This window comes from Sinocyclocheilus rhinocerous, unplaced genomic scaffold (assembly GCF_001515625.1).
Source record: "Sinocyclocheilus rhinocerous isolate Xijiao unplaced genomic scaffold, SAMN03320098_v1.1 scaffold410, whole genome shotgun sequence".
NCBI lineage: Eukaryota > Metazoa > Chordata > Actinopteri > Cypriniformes > Cyprinidae > Sinocyclocheilus > Sinocyclocheilus rhinocerous.
This window is the reverse complement of record NW_015637147.1, coordinates 428,930-449,551: the sequence shown is the minus strand read 5'-3', so window position 1 is coordinate 449,551 and position 20,622 is coordinate 428,930. Positions and strand designations below refer to the sequence as shown.

Sequence of the window (20,622 nt, the reverse complement as noted above, 5' to 3'; positions counted from 1 at the left end):
TAGTTTTCAGGATTTTTTTTTTACCAAACTTTTTATAAAGATAATTCTCAACTATGTTATAACAGAATGATTTGATATACCATTTTTCTTTCTGCAAAATGTGTGTAAAATGGCCATAAACGGGTTTTCTCATTATATACAATGTATCTATAAACTAAATCTAATTTGCATATTAATGTGTTTTTGGGGCAACATGTAATGAAAAAAGAAGTGTAGTAATGGGAGTAATATTTGACAAGATTTTCATAACAATATATAACATTTAATAGAATATTGAAACATAATTTCTTTCCCTATTCATTTCTTTCAACTTGCGTCACATGCACTCAATGAACAAAACACAATTAAGGTAAAATAAAATTTAATCCAGACTAGATTAAATACAGGCTGATTTTTCATATATGTTCTAAGTTATGTTAATAATGTTGGTTTGTGCAGTTAATGGTAGCATTAATACATTTCAGTGGGCATTTTTATTTACTTAACAATTTACAATAAACTATTTTGGTGCTGTGTTCGGCCAGCACTTGCTGTCAAAATTACAATTTTATTCTACACTGATTGTGGGCAAAAAAAAAAAAAAAAAAAAAGGCCATTGCATATTTTCAACTAAACTAAATCTGAGTCAGCATTTCTCGCCCTCATGTGTGTACAGTGCATACTAAGTCAACATTAGCTACTCTGAACAGATGTGATTGGGCCTGCGTGGTTTGCGTGCAAATGCTCTCCCCTTTTGTTTGTGTTTATTTTATATAGGCTTTTGTGCCTATCAGATGTGAAGCCATAAAGTGGCAACCAATAAAAAGCTCTTATATAAATCTGTGTTTTTGTCCTAATTTCCCATGAGGTATCAAGTCAGTTGGCTCTGCCCATTGTAGAATCTCATTGGTCCAAAATTTTGCTCCAAATACCTTTATAGGGCTTGTCCCAATACCCACACTTGTGGTCTTTTCACTTGTCCACTTGCCTGCTTACATGACTTATTTCATGTGTTTGGCCCAAGTGTTCAAGTGGGCATGAGGACCTCAAGTGTGTAAAGAACTTTTGATGGGACACACTTACAACCTAGTGTTGTTAAAATGCAAGCTTTATTTATACATTTTGATTTTCAGTACTTTTCAGAGCTTTACTCAAGTGATAAAAAGACTTTGCAAACATTTTACAAAATACACATACTTTTTTCTGCAGTAAATAAAATGTGCAACAATTTACGTTTTACTACCAAATTATATGTAATATATTATTAATTTAATGTACACTTGAAAGTTTTCCTTAAATTCTCACAATTTCGGGGTACATGATTAATGGTGGGATAATTTTAGCCTCAAATACCAATCCAAAGCAGTATTAGAGATAATATGAATTTAGTCTAAATTTAGGGCACTGAGCTTTGGTTTTTTTTCCAACCTGGGACAGTTTTGCATACGCTCTCATGTGTCCAAGACTGCAAGTGTGGCTATTGGGACAGGCCCATATTAAACATCAAATTTGTTTTTATTGGCTGTGGTTTTGTTGCATCATTTTTTGTTTTCAGTGTGGATTTGAGAAAAATAGCAACAGCTTCATTGTCATTTCTCTTGACTAAAGCCCTTTCAAGTAACATCTTCTGAGGTTTAACCACATGGTGTTGTGTTTTATATTATAAACAGACTTTGAAATGTAAAATTTTTCTATATGCTGATACTGGAATGAGACTACCCCAGTATCTCAGTTAAAATAAACAGTGTTCATTTTTGTAAAATTGTGAAATTTTTGTAAAGAGATCAGGTTGTTCGCTTTCCTGTTTCTGTTTTTGGAATAGCATACCATACCATACTCATATTATTTCTGCAATATGAAAGTTTGTACTGTGTGCAGAATTCAAATTTTATGCATGCATGAGAATGCCAAAATGTGCAGTTTGCAGTGTACAGAAACGCTGTATTTTACAATAGAGTGCTCAACTTGACCTTCCTTTTCAATGTAACAAATTAACTTTTAATATAATACCAGCCAAAATCTGCTTCTTGACTTCTGCCTCTTAAAAATGTAGCCATTATATAAGTGTACTGTGAAGTTAGCAGTACACGAGATGTGTGGTGACAGCACGCCGCTCATTAAACCGAATCAGCATCAGGGGGGTGACAACTGGACGACTCGAGCCTCGCCCGGTCACTCGGCCACTCTTTGTGGTCTCCTTGCTGGTATCAGGTCAACAGCGGGCATGGGTTGTACTCTCCGGACTGAGCTGGTGATATCTATTTCAATCCACTTCGCCACCTGACACGCAGAATTCCACGTGTGCCAGGGTGCTTTCAACACGGTCTTGTTGCGCCATCTCCCGCGTCTAGATTGCTTAGCCTCCAACGGGCTCGCCCCGAGCCATAGCGAGTCTCATTTATGGAGCCGCAGACACTGAGGTAACAGATGTGTGTTGATCTATTCATAGGGTGGTTTATATAATTCTCCCTGTCTCGGAAGTAATGTGTAATCCCTGTTAGGCTTTGTGGGCCTTTACAATTCAATTAAAGTGTTTCAGTTACTTATGTGGTCGAAAAAGAATGCAAATACTTTTGTCGTACTCTTAAAAATGTAGCCATTATATAAGTGTACTGTGAAGTTAGCAGTACACTACTATTCTATTCAGAGCCTCTCTTTGTCAGTGGACTCTAGTGCTCACCTTCTTGCAGTGTGTGGACACTCAGTAGTATTGATTGGAATGAGAGAAAATGGGAAGAAAATAAATGGTGCCAGATTAAACCCCATCTGCTAAGCTGTTAAAATTTTCTGAAGGGCAAATAGTAAGTGTTGGTGTACATTTTTAACGCCTTGTCAAACTTCTGCCTCCTGAACAGCCCTCAGTGGTGAAAAATGGAAAACAAATGTTCTACTGACAGCTTTCCTATGCCCAGGGTGGGAGGATATTTATATCAAAAAGGTGCAAACATAAAGAGCTTTATAGACCAGCTAGTCAGTGCTAAGGGTGTATTGAGGGGCTCAAGCTAATTTGGTACCTTAAGCACTTGAAAGTGTTAATTATGTTATTTTATTAGCTGATGGATGGACACAATGAAAATACGTTGGTATAGTGTGAATTGGTCTTTGTTTGGCTTGAGGAAAAAGAAAAGCTTCAGTAACATGTAGGCCAGCTGAACTCAGTGGTGTAAAGTGGTTTATCCTCTAGGTGAGGCAATAACAAAACGTCAGTCATTTATTTAATATACACTTATTTAATTGTATTATTATATTGTAGCATTTGGTTTACTTTTGTAAAGCACTTAAAACTGCATGAATACATGAAATAAACTGCATTTGAACACAACCATCATACAAAACTTGTACAACCATCTTCCCTTAATATGTGGCAATACATGCTCATACTTCTTAACTAATTTGGCCTTTCCAACTTTTCTTTCATACATGGCTGCCAAGCTAACATTAAGTAAGTATTTACTTTGGTTAGCATTTTCCCTTTAAATGTCCACATCTTTATTGCCTTTACTGAATAAAAGCTATAATGAAAAAAGGTAATTTAAAAAAAAAATCAAATGCATTAAATAAATGCATTCAAAATATATATGTATAATATAATTTTTATATGTATCTTTCTGCCACTGTTTACTGTTACCCTTTTTTTTTTTTACATTGACTACATACCATTTTGTACTAAAGTTTCAGCTAAATAATCACCACTTTTGAGCTGCAGATATTATGTTGCGTCAATTCAAATAATACATATGGAGCAGAATAAGCCCTAAATGACGCCTACAATAATTAGACCCAATTTGTCACATGACCTGCTTTTATGTGTCCAGTGAGTGGAGTAAAACCTGTTTTCACCTTTCCCCTCATCACTGGTGTGTACTTGAGGGCCAATGTATTCACGCTTACCCATGGCTTGGCAGTGGGGCATGTTTCCTCGCCCCAATAATATATTAATAATCAGATACTGCCACCGCATGTCTTGCTGTCGCTGTTTGCTTGTTTTTATAGTTCACGGGTCAGTGGAGTGGCATTTGGTGCATGTCCCCTGTGCAAGTCATGTCTGTACTAACTAGCGAGTTGTGATCACTGTGAGGCCATGCCGGTGACGAGCCGCTTTCATAATGTTGACTATGTAAGTGACAGGCATGATAGGGAAATGCTTATGCAAAACTGAGTATGAATAATGGATGAACTCATATCAATTCATAGATCACATGACCATGGCATAAGCAAACATATTGTCCTTGTCTATTTGATGAGAGTGGAAGGTCACCAGAGGAACAGAGAAAAAAAAGAGAGAGACGACACATGAGAAAAAGTGAGTTTATCTAAAGGGGAGGTCAAGAGAAATAAATAGTGGCAAGACAATTAATGCTATCTTAAAATATGCAATAAAATGAATGAACATTACAAATGCAGCACCTGCTTGTTCACTTCAAACACGGCAGGTGCAGAACTGACTATTTTTCTCATTGGCTCTTTTATTTTCTGTCTGTTTGAAATGGGCCTGAACCTGCTCATTAATTTAGTTAAATGAGGTGAGAAAGTTGTTTTCAAGGTGGACGGGGGGGTTGAGCGATCTTGAAAGCATTTCCTGTGATTTTGTTAATGTGCAGACCAGGTCCACCAAACCTGACTGCAAGCAGCTACTGGGTCAACGACCGCAATCTCGCTCAAAGTCTTTACTCCATTTATTTTGGGCCTCTAGGAACTAATGTTTTGTGACATTGCCAGTTATGCTCAAATCACCAAAGTTCAAACAGTATGCCTGGATAGATTTGGTGCAATAGCTGATATTTATTTGTATGCATAAACCTAAAAATATGAATACATCGATTTTAAGCTACCATTATACCCTAAAAGAGCAGATGTGACCAGTATCTCCGGCACAGATCAATATCATTGTCTTTATGCTATAAAAGCTCACAATATACCTTCACAGGCATTTGTCTGTTAAAAGCACATATCCTGAATTGTTGCTTAACCCAACCAGTGACCCTGCCACTTGCAATCTCCCCCCCTCTGCCCAGATTCACCAGCGCAGAATCCCCCTCGGAGGCAGGCGATATAGGGTGTGTCAAAAAGGGCCACTAGAACCAAACAGGAAACCTGTGATTCACAAATCCGAAGGCTCGCTCCGCGGCTGCTTACTCATCTGTTAAAAACAGAGTGATCTGGAAAGTTTGTATGGGAGGCCTTTTGACAGAGCCCTGCTGCTCTGTCAGTGCAGCACATGCTCTAGGCACTGGCATCCCCTATTGCCTTCCAGGTCATTGGGTAGCCGCAGAGGGGGGTCTGCCTCAAGCCCCATGACAAGCCTCTGATTCGCAGCTGGATCCGTAACAAGGTATCATAGTAAATGAGTCGGTAAAACATCACTGAACTAAGGAGCGTGACAAATTGCCATGATATCATTTGTAATACTTAATATGAGTTGCGGAAGAAGGTGGTTCAGCAGCAACAGACCTCATCCTCTACTGGCACCCCCAAAACTGAGATTACTACTAATGCGAGAAGGCAACGAATAAATAGTCTCGGCATTGTGATTTTATAGGTTGTAGGTGTTGTGACCGTGACATGGGTTGTTTGTGACATGTTGCCCTGCTTTACATTCGGGTTGGGCTCTTCATTATAAATGAACAGTGATAATGTCACAAATTGCTGCTGTCTCGAGTTAGGTCTTCACCGCAGCATAGAGCAGCAGTGTTCTGACAGTTTATGAACCCCCAAACCCTCAAAAACAAAAAAGGGAAACCCCAGATTAATAACTTTGAAACTTTGCTTTTTCAGTTGCTTGCCTGTAAAAAAACATAGCAGTGTGGGGAAACCACTAGTGCCACTCTAACTACTTTCAGTTTTATTATTATTTACTAATCACAAAAGTTATATATGAATACTGAATTACATTTTCATGTTAATCTTGTACATCTTTTTTAAATCCTTAAAAAATAGATGTTATGTTTATCTTTATTTAATTTATGACGCACACACACACACACACACACACACATATATATATATATATAGGTAAATACCTTCATTTTTTTTTCTTTCTTTTTTTGTGGTTATGAATGGCAGATTTGTGTGTGTGTGTTTGTGTGTTTAACCCATTGCATTTTCATTTAGGGAATTTTGTTTTGATATCACTTGTGAAATATCACACATATTTATTAACATGCAGGTATCATTTCAGAAATATTATTTTATTATTATTATTTATTATTTTAGCATGAACTTACATGTGTCTCTGAGAAAGTTATAATAAAAAAAACTTGCTGAAAATCACAATGGATATCTTAGGTCTAAATGTCAAGGTTTCATACCAAATCCAGTGACATTTCTGTGATGGGATGTACCCCTGGGTGAACATTGCCAACACTGGGAGAGCATTGATGGCACTCATAAAGAATCTTTGTGATTTGCAACGTAGACTCCATAAAATACATATTCAAAAACAATATTTATCATGTATCAAGATTTTTTTCTTATTATTTTTGTGTTTGATGTATATTATTAGCTTATTCTTGTTTATTCAAAGACATCATAGTTTGCAAGTATATTATTAATAAAACAAATCTAATTTACCAGAATTCACAGTATAATATGGAATATAAAGCAAATACAGAGAACATTTGCTTACTTGAAATGCCAGAGTTAGATTGTGACTTTCCATCCATACATTTTTTCATCCATGTTTTGTTCTTTAATCTCCAGCTTCAGAGTTGGCCAGATTTTCAATGAACCAGACATTCAAGACACAAACCCTACTGATTCATTGTGCATTTGTACCAGGGTAGACCAAAGAGAACAAAGGAGCTGCTATATGTATATATATTCTTACATCAAATCATAACATTCAGCTTCTTTCAATAGTCATTATACTTTCCATTACTTTACACTGCCATCAAATAATGCTGGTACTGTATCAGTATTGGTATAAAGAGTGAAATGGTCCAATTATGATTTGCCGTGTGTATGTCTAAGCGACTTTCATCAGACAGCACAGGCTGCCTTTTCGGGACAACCGAACTCTGGCTTCTTTCGGGGGCTCTGTGGTTCCTAGGGGAGACCAGAATAGAAGTCGTGGAGCTTGCTGTGATCCAAAGAAAGTGTGCCAAATGCTATCAAAACTGGATTAACAGATGACAATTGAGGTTGATGAAAGGCATTGAGCAAGAAAAAGGGAGTTTCCAAGTAACCCATGAATGGAATTTCAAACTATATGCAATATGTTGAATGTGAGTTCCCATTCTACACCTGTTATTTTGTGATATTATTGTTGCAGACCGTGTAGTTTTAGTTATATGATGTATATTGTATATTAAAATATAGATTGCATTTCTCTTCTGTCTTGAATATACCATTTATTTAATACCTCATGTTAGCTTTGAATGTTTATTACAGTCACACGAGAAGAATATCTTCCCTGACATTAAAAATAGATTTTAGATAGAATTTTAATAGACAAAGTTGTCCAAATATAGTTTTAATACTTCAAAACAATGCAGGAAGTAACCTAGTGTGACATAGTTTGCTCACTTATTTCATATTCTAATGCAAATGAATGTGCCATAGTAGTTGTTGTTGTATTTTTTTCTTTTGGTATTTTTGGTTCTTACAAGCAATGCTGTGCACAACCATCACATAGCCAGAGAAAGCGTTTTTGAAACCTGATATTTCCTCAGAGTCCCCTGCTAACTTAATCATGGCAAATATTGTGTGTCATTTGTTTGCCACGCATGGACCTGGCTGATGGTAGTAGTAGTAATTCACCACTGCTGTGCGCCGGTTCCTGGAGCGCACTCCAGTGATGGTGTCGTGCATGTCAGCGCATAGACATGACAACCAGGATCATCACCAAACTGAGGCCATGCTTGAAATGGAGTACTGGCTTACTAGCTCAGTGTACACTATGTGCTGCATTTAAAAAAAAATGTAAGTGGAATAGTATGTATTATGTAATTGTAAATGTTTCAAACAATATAGTTTCCTAAATTGTTTTCATGTGATCTAATTTGTTTAGTTAATTCAGAGTTTCATTCTATTGTCATTATGGGAATAAAAATAGTCATTTTGCATTTAAATCCAATTCTATGTGAATAAAATGTTGTAACTCAGTGAGTTCAAATAACTAGTCAAAAGTATGTTAAAATCCAAGGTTGATTTTACTTCATGTTCCACACTCTAAATGAAAATCTAGTGCATTGCATTGTGGGGTACGATTCCACAAAGTGTTTTCCAGTATTATGCTGCACATTTCTGGTAAATGTAGTAGGTCATGCAGGTATTTTATGTACAAAAAAAGTGCACAATACTATATACTGCAAAAATAATACGCCTATAAGTATTGTGGTACTGGTAGTACTTATTTTCTGAACATAGCCTCCAAACATTAAAGTATACTAGGTATGATAATGTAGTTCTCATTAAATGATGAAAATAAAATATAAAAGGCTGAGGAATTTTTTATCAGTTGTAGAAGTAGTTTTTATTATTAATATTATTTTTTAGTCCAGAGCATATGCAATTGTCTGCGACTTTAAATCAGAAAGGGGCGATTCTTCGTGGACGCCTATCTTTTTCTCTGACCAATCAAACGTCATTATTTTTACACATAGCGACGCTGGCAGCCAATAGGAACATCTCATGTGAGGAAGCCGAAGACATGGCGCTGCGTATAGGATGTGGTGACAGAAGAGCGTCTGTGTTGTAAGTTACTGGAGATTTCTCTCCTCTTTACATTACACATTATGTGTTAACGACACTGATAGTTTTTAAAGTACATTCGTGGTAAAAGGACGTCCCATATAAGTAAGGGAAGTGAATTAAGGGAGAACATGATAAAACGTTTGACATTGACATGTTTTGATGCTTTCTTTTATACGAATAACAGTTTGTTTATTTCAAATGAATTGGTTTTGTCACAAAACGCTTTCGTAGTCGAAGTTTATTGTCCTCAATGTATCTCGTTTGCTGATATGTCTTACCAGAGGTGCCAAAAGATTGAATAAGAAAGCAGAAGTTTGATGTCCAAAACTATTGGTCAAACCTAAGTCCTGTTCCCTAGTCAGATGCAGAATGGATGTTTGGAATATCCAAAGCAACTGAAATATTGTGCTGAGCTAAAACTATTCTGTGCCTGACAAAGAGATAATAAAATAAATAATAATAATAATAATAATAATAATAATAATAATAAATGGTACATGCAGCCTTTACTTAGTTTGGAGTCAGTAAATTTTTATTTTTTTGTTGAACAAGGATGCATGAAATTGAGTTAAAGATAAAAAGAAACTGAGTCAAAGTTAAAGACATTTTAACATGTTACGAAATATTTCTATTTTAAATAAATGTCTTTTTTTTCTGTTCATCAAAGAATCCTGGGAAAAAAATGTATCGTGGTTTCCACGTAAATATTAAGAAGCAGAACTGTTTTCATTATTGATGATAATAAGAAATGTTTATTGAGCACCAAATCAGCATATTAGAATGATTTCTGAAGGATCATGTGACACTGAAGACTGGAGTAATAGCTGCTGAAAATTCAGTTTAGCCATCACAGGAATAAATTACCTAAATAATAAATTACAAGAATAAATTACAAAAATATATTCAAATTAAACATTTTATAATATTTCACAATATCACTGTTTTACTGTATTTTGATCAAATAAATGCAACCTTGGTGAAAATGATTTCTTAATATAATACTAAATTAATCTATGATTTTTAAATTCATTTATATCTTTTCCCTTTTTCAGAATTCTTGGAATTGTCTGTGGTTAATTCTAAAGTTTACTAAGAGTGGGCAGCATGTATTTTTTATTATTATTTTAGAATTATTGTGGATTAATGCATTTATTGATTTTTATTTGTAAGACTGTTTTGAACATGAGTGAAGTCCCAATTTTGAATAGACTAATCTCTGAAAATTAAATAAATAAATAAATGGTTTGGTTCATGATATGCTTAAGACCATGCTTAAATTTTATTTTGATAGTGTGTGTGCTACATTTTACCATTTTAAACATCTATGTCCTTCAGACATGAATGAATGACTATTAAATTACATTACATTTTGTATGCTTAAGAATTCAAAAATGTACAATAAGCTTGACATTTCCAGAGGTATTTCAAACAACCAGTCAAAATCACTAAAGCAAAATAGTACTGTACTTCTACATGGTACATCTGTGTCTAATTCCTCTTGAGAGACTTTAATGAGGGACTTCAAACAGTTTAAATGTCAATTACAAAGAAGGCATGGTTTTAAGGTCCCAGTAATCTGTCCATATTGGGCATTGGTCATCAGGACATGGTGCCAGGTGGCTGTAATTCATAGCAGATGAATTTCCAGAGGCGCTGTACTGATGGGCCAGCTAATGTACAGTGTGAACTGTGACTGTCATGCCAGGGTTTGTCATATTTGCAGTTAGCATGTGAATATGCAGTGCGTCCAATGACAGTTTTGGTGCCTGAGGTCATCCAGTAGGATGTGTTTAACTCTGTTAATTAAACCAGCAGTTCATGTTTGTTATCCCTTGAAGACAAATCCATTTGTTCAGCTTCTCTAAAGGAACGCGCTTCTCACACATTGGCTTTTAAATTAGTTTGCCCAGGCGCATGTATAGAGAACCTGGATTATAATCAGCTTTCCATTTGTTTAATAACTGTGAGCTGATGTGAGTGTTTTTTTCCCCTCCTTCCACAAAAGCCACAAAGCAAACTGAGTTGGCTTGGAAGGAAATTTGAACACATGGCTAACTGCACGGGCTGGACCCAATTCCGAGGCCCATGAGTGGAGTGTGTGTGTGTGTGTGTGTGTGCACGTGTTTTATGGAGAGTCGAGAGCCACTAGCTTGGAAGCAGACTGGGATATCTCACAAACACCCTCATGTCAAAGATGTAACAGCATCCCAGAGGAAACATGGATTGATGCTATGAACACGACAAGTGATGAAAGTAGCCTAGAGCTTGTCAATTACACTTCCTGGGCCTGGACCCTATAAGTTAATGGGCAGCTTCCCCTTTCGAGGCCTGCCAAGGCTTTATAGTACTGCTTATAAAACCATGAAGTGTAATGTGCTACTATAACTTTTTCAATTAAGAGCAACTGTGCAAACGCCCTTGGATACCTGGAAGCAATGGAAAGCAATTGTAGAGGCTTTTGTTGGAATAAATCAAAGGTGGAGTTCTAGATGCATTCATTTACAAACTATTTTTAATGAACTTCTCTTTGGGATCCAATCCTGATGAGTTTTTGCTTATATTTGTCCACCCTATTTGTAACGATGAACCTTTTTTTAAATGCTAAATGCGTGCCCCTAAATATCCCACTGTGCCCATCGCCATCAAGTTAATTGTTCATATTATTTGCTTTTAAACTACTGGATCAAATATATGTCTTCGGCCCATGTTTGAATTTTATATCAACTGCACTGGCAGTGCATGAAAGGGATGAATTAGGGTTGTTGTTGTTTCCTGTTCTAATATTCCTTGTGTGTGTGGAAGGACTGTGACATTTTCAAACAAAGTCAACAGGACAGATCATTTTAAATGTTCAAAGCCGCCGATCCCCCCTCATCTGGTGCCTTTTAGTGTAGGTGCAGCCTTTGGCATCCCATAGAAAAATAAATGAGTGCTCAGTAAATAGTGATGTGTTGACAACTCATTTCCACATTGATTGGTGCCGGTAGCAGGAGCAGAGGTGTGTGGCCTTAATCCAATTACGAAACAAAACCCGAGCCTCACTGTAACCAACCATCTTACAGAATATGGCCTGAACTGAGTAACCGAACTGTGAGTTAACCGGCTGACCCAGTGTGATCAAAGCAAGCCTGAGGTTGTTTTAGTGTGAAACAAGTAAGCTGGATTCAATGGCACCCCCTCATAAAGTACGTGAGGTTGTGTTTATATGTCTTCGCTCTTCACATAACCAAAAAAAAAAAAGATATTGGTTTTGCGTCTGTCTCTGGTTTTGCTCTCACATTTCAGATCAGTACGTCAATATATCGGTCTATTACCTGTTGTTGACCCCCCCTTAAATTGGGCCTTTGAAATTTGTTACAGAGCATTAACTTAACACATGTTCTGGGGGAAAAACAAAGGGGAGGTAACAGGATTGGGAGCCAGCTGAGTAAACTGAATGTTAGAGAAATGGCAGTTCGAAGCGTTCTTGTCCCGGAGGTAACTGAGAAGGTCCATACGGCCAACAGATGGAGATTTGTGCTCCAAGTCCCCACCGACCCAAACAAGTGCCTCTGCTCTTGCATTAAAAGCTTTGATCAACGGAGGGTCTCGGCCAGAGAGCGGCTCCTCAGATAGGCCGTGGACTTGCATCTGTATAAACATGGCCTTTCAGGAATGTGTGAACAATGCAACAATAGAATCTTGTTCTAGAGCCAGACCCCTGGACTCATGTGGTTCACCGATCGAGCTTGTGCTCGGATTGAATGAACAGTTTTGGGAATATTGACTGTTTTCAGACATAACAGCCATGGGATGTTGAAACTTTGCCTTTGATTCACACAAGTTTGAATGTGAGAGTGGCACAAAATGATTATGATATACTGTGGAGCCAGTTAGCTAAAATCTAAATGGGCTTTGACTTTTAGATACATGTTTAATAATAATATTCATGCTTTTTCTCACAGTTAATACACTTAGGTACAAAAGCTGTCACCTCATTTTTTTTTAAAAGTACATTTTTGTATTTATTTACTCCTAAAGGGTGCATATTAGTACCTTAATGTACATTTTATTAGTGTACATAATATTAATACCTAAGTTATACATATTATATTGCCTTTTAAAAGGCACCACCTCGTTGATTGAGTTTGTACCTTCATTTCTGAGTGTACAAACATTTTGCTGTATTTTTTTTTCTTTTTTAAAACTGCTAATGTTACACGTCTCCAAGAATAGTCTAATATTTACAACAAAACAATAAGGTGTTACATTGGGCAGCTGTTTTTGATAAACACGCTTTGTTGTGTGCGTGACTAAACAGAATGGACCAATTCAGAGAAACCACTGAGTCACTGCTTGCATCAGGTGAACTGGCTGCATTGTGAGGTGTGTGCGTTGGCTTGCATGATCTGCTGCCACAGTGTCTGCCACGCTTAGTTCATCATACTCCAGGCAGAGCTCTGGAGAGACACCTGGATTGGCCAGCCTCTGCTGGGAAGGCCACGCTGTGCCAAGATCAACCATAATCAACACGCATTTTCTGTCTTCTACATCATAATTATTAACTTTAGTGCTGAGTTTACAGCAGGCAGCTGATGAAATTTTTATAGTGATTTAGATGCTCAGGTTTGTGACAGCAGTTCTCTCTCAGTCCCCATGGTGTCAGTGTTTGCAACGTTTGATTATTGCCCTTTGGTCACACTTCAGGTAGGCAGTGCAGGGCCTGCAAGTCAATGAGAAGTTTCAAGTTGCCATTTTATTGACAAGAATACAGTTGTATTCTTTACTTGTTTTTGTTTCTCAGTATATATTTATTGTTGGATTACAAATAAATTATTATTGTACATAAATATGATTAAATTATTATATATTATTAGAATTTTTTAGACATTATATAGCAATTAAATCGCAACAAAACAATAATATAAATAATAATAATGAAATAATTACATTATAGTATATAGCAATACAGTTATATTTAATAAATATATATTTAATTTAATAAAATGATAAAATAAGGATAATGTAATAGTAATAATATAAAACACACTATATATGTGTGTGTGTGTATATATATATATATATATATATATATATATATATAACAAATGCATTATAAAAAGTAATAGTAAATTATATTTATTATACTTGGGGAGAATAAAAATAGGTGTGCTACACAGTGATTTATTTTATGATTCTAATTTAATATTGCTTATCATTTTGAGAGTTATAAACTGTAGTCTTGTCTTACAAATATGATCTGGTATAATGTACAACCATACAACTACTATTTTTTTTTCAAATGCATATTTCTTATATTTGAATAAGTGCATGTGGCTGACATATGCCAAACTCCCTAAATCTACTGTCTCTCCACCTCCTAAATCACTAGAGGCTGCTAATTTTATGTAGAAACACGGATAAGTTCTAATTTAAAGGCCAGAGCAAACAGCACTTACAGTGAAATTAGTCTCCGGCGATGAACCGTGCAATGAAATCATATCCATCCCTTTTTAATGACTGAATGAAATATTAAAAGAACATAAGCAATAAGAGGAGAAATAATAATAGGAGCAGATTTCCCATGGTGCAGCACATGGAAATGGGGAGATAGGAGCCCTGAGGTTGGGCTGGGCTCCTTCTCTCTGTGTCTGTGAGGCTCCACCAAGCCAGCCAACCTTCCACCGTTTCTCATTAGCTTTGGAAATGAGCACATCGTGGTTCAGGCTACGCAGCAGGAGGTTCAAGCGCTTCATTCAATGATGTTTGGAAGATAGGTGGCGCTGGAGATCCTGAATATCGCCTGCTTGACCAGTCTTATATGGCTCGGATATTAGAATAGTGTCTGTAGCTTATTTACAATCCGGGCAAGCTGTATACTCTCACAGCATTTCAAAGTGCTTTGGACTTTTAAAACACCAGTTGTAGTTTCTATAAATGCTTTTGTAATTTTCATATTGGTTTAAGGCTCTTTTCCCACTGTGTTGGATGAACTGTTGCAATCCCAAATTGAGCATTTGGCTCATGTTGCTATGGGAGTATGTTTATGGATTTGAATAAGTGATTCAATGTTAATTTTATAGTAACTGTTAAATGTCTCTGGATTTGTGTTTTGTGGAGAACAAAGCTACTGCCTGTAAATTTCTCTTTTTTTTCCCCCTCAGGGAATCATCTGTATTTAACACTGTTTCATCATATGAAAGTAACACAGCTGTTGTCAATATTTGAATGTTGAGCAGCGAGCTCATTGGCTACCGATACAGGAGAGAACCAGTCAGCTGTGCTATGTAATAATGATGACATTAGGTCAGATTGAGTTAGACCTATCGGACTGCGCCATCTATAGTTTCATACCAGAACTCTGTATATAGACAAACTAGTAATTCATTCTTCCAAATTGTCTATTTAATAAAAAATCAAGTAGCCTATATGTAGGTAAAAAAAAAAGTAGAGAGATATTTTTCATATAGAAAACACATTATTTTTTAATGATATATTTTATTTTAGAAAGAAAAAAGTTAAAAATTCTAAAAAGCTCATTAAATGTAATGCTTTAATTTACAGACTAGTACTTTTTGCTATGAATGCAATACTATCTCTCCCATTTGATTTTTTTAAAGGTTTGGCTGAACCTGATATTTTTTTTCAGGTATTCACACGTCTGTGGGATTTGGAGGGAGTTAATCAGTTTTCTCTGCTTTCAGCAGACATGTGTTATGAGCACGACGAACCTGAAAAAAAATCGACTAATTATGGATATCACCCCCACAATGATTACACCTTTCTTCCTCTTTCCTATTGCTACTTGTGCTTTTTGTGTCTTTTAGCTTCACCTTTAGGCTAGAAAGTAGTTTGTCGCAATGTCAGCAACTATGTACCTCACCCACTTCTATTCAGCACAGAGGATTTGTAACAGCTAGGAATGTGCAAAATTATGTATCTTTGAAATCGACTAGTCAGCGGGTTGCCTAAAAAGATAGTTCACCTGTTGGAAGGAAACCCTGCATAATTAGGCGGGTCAGGTTCACCTGACCTATATTGGATGTGTTTTTTTAGAGGTCAACAGAATGGGTCTTAAAGGTTTGTTTTTAAAAGTTAGACTGTTTTTAAATTGAAAACGCATCTTCAGAATGGCGGAGCTCTAAAAAATCGAACTACTCTAACAATAGATTTATGAACATTAAAGCATGTCAACATATTCTGTTACACCAAATACACAAAATAATGATCTTTAAAAAAGCATCATATGACCCCTTTAACTATTCAACCTATAGTAACTAATTGGCTAATAGTCTATTGGGTGATAAGCCAAGCATAATAAACAATCCCTGGGGCTTGCAAAAGATCTTTGTACTCTGAAAGCTTTTTGATTATTTGATATCATAACTAGAGTTTACTCCACTCTGACCCCTCCTGCCCTTCTGGATGCTCTCTATGTAGAACGCCTGCTCCTGAAAATCTCGTTCCGTGTATCCTGTCCCATTCCCAGAGGGGTGAACCGGTATGGCCTTTGGAGGTGGGAGCACGCAGGCAAGCGAGACCGTTTACTTACGCCTCTTAATGGGGAGCGTGATAGGCGCCTGTTCACATCACTGGGAATAAGGGCCGACGCTGCCCTGCTAGTGCTGAGGCTCATTAGAACAAGGCCAAGATCCTGCCACAAACAGGAACTAGATCGAGCCAAAGACCGTCCCCCCCCCCCACACCTCATCACACTCCAGAGAAAAATCTGTGCTCGTAGGACGTGTCTGTCTGCATCACTGACCCCCTTAAGATGCTAGTTTCCAGACTCGGCTGCCTTCGGTTCGGTTACAGTTAGTGCCTCCTGAGTACACGCAATATTTGTTTGGTTAGTTTTTGTTTGTTTATTGTTTCCAGATGGCAGCCCTCAACTTTGCCTGCGTGGCTTTCAAGTTCCCAGCGAGCGTTTTATAGTCTTGGCTGGAGTGCTTATCCTGTTTCCTAGACCCCACTTTATGATGGCACCTTTTTTTTTTTTACCTTGAAACTGGGAGCAACTGTCAAAAGCTGTCTACATTTTTCTACCATGAAAAGGTGCAGTGTAGCTTTGTTGTGACGCCACAAGGTTTACCCTAAGTTTAAGGGTCACTTGTGAAGGTAGGGTCCCATTCTAAGCAATTTAGTTCCGTATTGGGAACCGGCCAGATCCTTTTGTTTGTAGAGGTGCAGTGAAATGTGGTCCTTTTGTTATGAGACGGACTGATGAGGCTGGAAACCTTTTCCCATGGCTGGATCTGGGCACCGTTAAAGCCACGTCACTTATTTACAGGAATACAGGAGATCAGTCTCGGCTGTAAACTGGGGGGTGGATGACTTGCCCGTTGGATGCGGTTAAAACCAGGGGGCCTACTCATAACCTTAAAGGAATATTCAGGGTTCAATACAAGTTAGGCTCAACCGACAGTATTTGTGGTTAACATTAATGTTGATTAAAATAATTGTAACTTGTAACAAAAATCGAGATCACAATGCAGCATTTGCAGTGGAAGTGAATAGGGCCAATTTTTGGAGGATTTAAAAGCAGAAATGTGAACCGTAACAAAGTACATTAATTATTCTGTTAAAACTTGTGTTTTATTTGAGAAGCTGTTTAAATCACTTTACAGTCATTTTAGGGTTTATAGCAATTGAGTTGTTGTAGTTACAATTAAATAGTATAGGCCTAAGCTGTTTTTTTTTTCCCCACTCTAAAATCACACTTTTCACACTCACATTGTACTGGTGGTTATTCTGTTCATACAGCGAGCATTGTAACATTTCAATGCACCATTCACTTCCACTGTAATTACCTCACTGTAAAAAGTGGGGGAAACGTGGAAATTATAATATTTTTTTTATTTTATAACTTTTTGCCACAAATGCTGATGATCAAGCTTAAACCAGAATATATTTTTTAAGGAAGTCTTCATTTCCACTGTTGACTGGTTACCCTTGCATGCCATTCTGGTTTAACCACAATCTCCATAGTCTGCAGCTCGTTTTGTTGCGACCGTATGTTTACATTGCTAAAGCAACTGGAGACCCATTTCCTGTTGCACGCAGCTGGTGTCAGCGCCGAGGTGTCATGGTAACAGCGCGATGACTGTGTCAGGCAGGGCTTAGCTCATGTCAGTCTTAATCATGGGATCATCGTGTTGTTAAGGTGCTGAGAAAGCTGCAATACAGTATCGCGTGTAGCACTGTAACACGCTCTGGCCTGAGGCTGACCCCTGGGATGAGGTGTGACTGTGACGTATAAGCTGTGTTTTTTTTTTTTTTTTCTTGTTATCTGTTAATCTTTTCCCTGACTGTTCGGCGACTTTGGTCAGGAAGGGGACAACAACTCTTGGCTGCACTTGTTTTGAACTGTGTTATCATGTCATATGTTCCTTTAAATAGAAGTGAAGCCTCATGCATTTAAGGTGTTTGAGAAGGGACCTTAAAGGACAACCAGGTTGTCAGTGGGAATGTAACAGTGTTGTGCACTAAAGTCTTTCTTTTTAAGTAGTACTCCAAGTACACTAGTTAATGCATGCTAAGTGTTTGCCTATATATTGTTTTTGATGAAATGCTGTTCTTTATGCTAACCTGTTTCTGCGACACTACAGGAAGTCCTTGGCGACTGGCCTTTTTTTAATTTTTGCAAACTTTAAACTCAAAATATGAGTATTTACGTCACACAAGTGCACAACAACCTATTTTTTGCAGTGCGAAGCTAAATTTGGTGAAACTCTGTACCAGAATATTTTTAGACAATTTTTTCAATCTGCAATCACGTAACATGTGTTGGGAAAGGAATCTATGTAGGTTTTCTGTAAAAATCCAAAATATATATATTTTTTTTTTGTGGTGTGTATTGTTTAAAAACTTTATTAATGTTGTCATTGGTGAAGATGAAGATATCTGTTAAATCTATGGGGGTTATTGTGGATGTCACATAATGTATCCATCAATCGACATTGATTGATTGATTTGTGACACCTCTTATGTGATCCATATGTTACATACCCCATTTTTGCACTTTGTCATCACTGTAAATCAGGAGTTAGGAAAGGAGTCTACATAGGTTTTCTGGAAAAAAAAATCCAATATATAATGTTTTTGGCAGTACATATTGTTCAAAATCCTTTCATTTCTTAACATCTTGAATGGTGGACTTTGGGTCAAAAATATTTAACTCTATTAGTAACTTAAGAGATGCATGTCTAATCGAAGGTTTAATTGTTACACGAAACATAGAGGTTTATTCGGGAACTAGTACCTAGATCAATCAGCCATCTTCAAATGCCTCACTTTTGAACTAATTATCACCTAATAGCTGATGTGCCAACAAACAACTAGGCTAATTATTCTCTGATTTTGCTTCCGTGAGAGCACAAAGTGAATTATTTTAACACCTTTGTAAATGTCCCCAGAAGAGCGTTCTTTATCAGAATCTGCCCCAGCTGCGAAATGCTCTAACAGGTGAGGGTGTCTCGGTACATTTACAGCTTTCGTTTTTGCTGCACTTGGAATACTTATTTTACCGGAAGAAAAAACGTCTGTGACTGGTATTGTTTGGTTTATCTGTAGCTAAGAACTTATGACAGAATCTCTTTGTTTGTAGTTACTTCCGAACAAAGAAAAGCATTTGCCCACTGTATTTTTTTTTCTATGCTCAAGTCTGAAAGGGTAACTTGAGAGGGAACGGTTTGTCTAGCTAAAAAGGTCCTCTAAATGGTTTAACCTTCCCGAGTGCCCCAACAAACAGATAGGCTGAAATTGGTGGTGGCACGGCCGGCCTTTTAAAAAAAACAAAGCCCTTTTATTTGTCTGATCCGCGTGGATTTGTATTCAGTCCACACGAAGGGCCGTGATTATGAAGACGTGTGAATTACAGACCAGGTCATTTGAAAGTGACGACCTGGGAATGGCACCAAAGCCTTTAGAGGAACAGCCTTTTGAGGCCTTTTGCCTTTAATTCCGGTGCTGGCTTGTCCCCACAAACCCCCCTTAGTCCAGTTGGCACGGCTTTGATCTGTCCGTTTGACAATGAGCCCATCACAAGATTGCAAATTAAGGCAACTGGACATTAAATATGAAATGGAACAAAATAACATTTGGGGGTCTTTCTTGTGTGTGGAACGGACTGTTTGTGTTCACAATTACTGGGAAAACCTGTTGCGGTGTGTCTTGTTGCTGTCAAATTATTCTGTCAAATTTCTGGTTTTCCCTTTGGGGGGTTTTGCAACAATTTTCTAGGGTGTTGGATATCCATCTCGTGCTGCTGGTAGTCAGACCACAGTAAACATCTCTCAGACCCATCTCCATGCCTTTTAGACCCAGCCGCAGCCATGCGCTACTTCCTACAGGCCTTTGTTTACCCTTCTGGGCCCCAGCTGTTGGGATAGGTGATAGCCATGCTCCTCGTCCCGAGGCCGCCCAAAAACCTGAGTCCGTGCACTGTTGCACCCCAAAATCTAAATAGGCGCATTAGACACAGCACATTAAGGGGCTGCTGGTGTGGAGGTGGGTGCGTGTTCCAGATGCCCTCGTCTCTCTCCTCCTTCACACCTCGCCCCCTTTGCTCTGTCTGGACAGATCAGGGGCCACGACACTGCGAAAGCTCAGTGCGGGCTTTGTACTTCGTCCCCCACCCCATCCGCAACCCAGTTCTCCCACCTCCATTCACACAGTTGCTTACTGATTTAGATATATCTCCACCAGTGAGAACGGGTGCCCATTGTTCACTTCTTTTTTCTTGTTACTCCATGTTTGATCTGCCATTATGTCGACCGTTTTTGTGTCTCTGTTGACCTTTCTTTCCCTGCTACACTCCTATCCCAACATCTTTAGTGCCATATGCGTGGGCACAGCACCTATAAGCCATGAAAATACCCACAATCCTGTCGGGCCAAATGTAGCGTAGCATTTTCATTGTGGGCTTGGTGAACTGGGGTCTATCGTTTAAAATGTTTTTTTTTTATAAAT

The 20,622-nt window shown here is 37.6% G+C and overlaps 1 protein-coding gene across 3 annotated transcripts in view; it reads left to right on the top strand.

The window, feature by feature from the left end:
- Positions 1-8,606: 8,606 nt before the first annotated feature.
- LOC107748615 (citrate lyase subunit beta-like protein, mitochondrial) overlaps positions 8,607-20,622 on the top strand; it is a 67,886-nt gene continuing 55,870 nt past the window's right edge. For all 3 annotated transcript variants that reach the window (XM_016563492.1, XM_016563491.1, XM_016563495.1), the window contains exon 1: positions 8,607-8,673. In XM_016563492.1, coding sequence (XP_016418978.1) covers positions 8,630-8,673 — 44 coding nt within the window. In that variant the 5' untranslated portion in view covers positions 8,607-8,629. The remainder of the gene's footprint in view (positions 8,674-20,622) is intronic.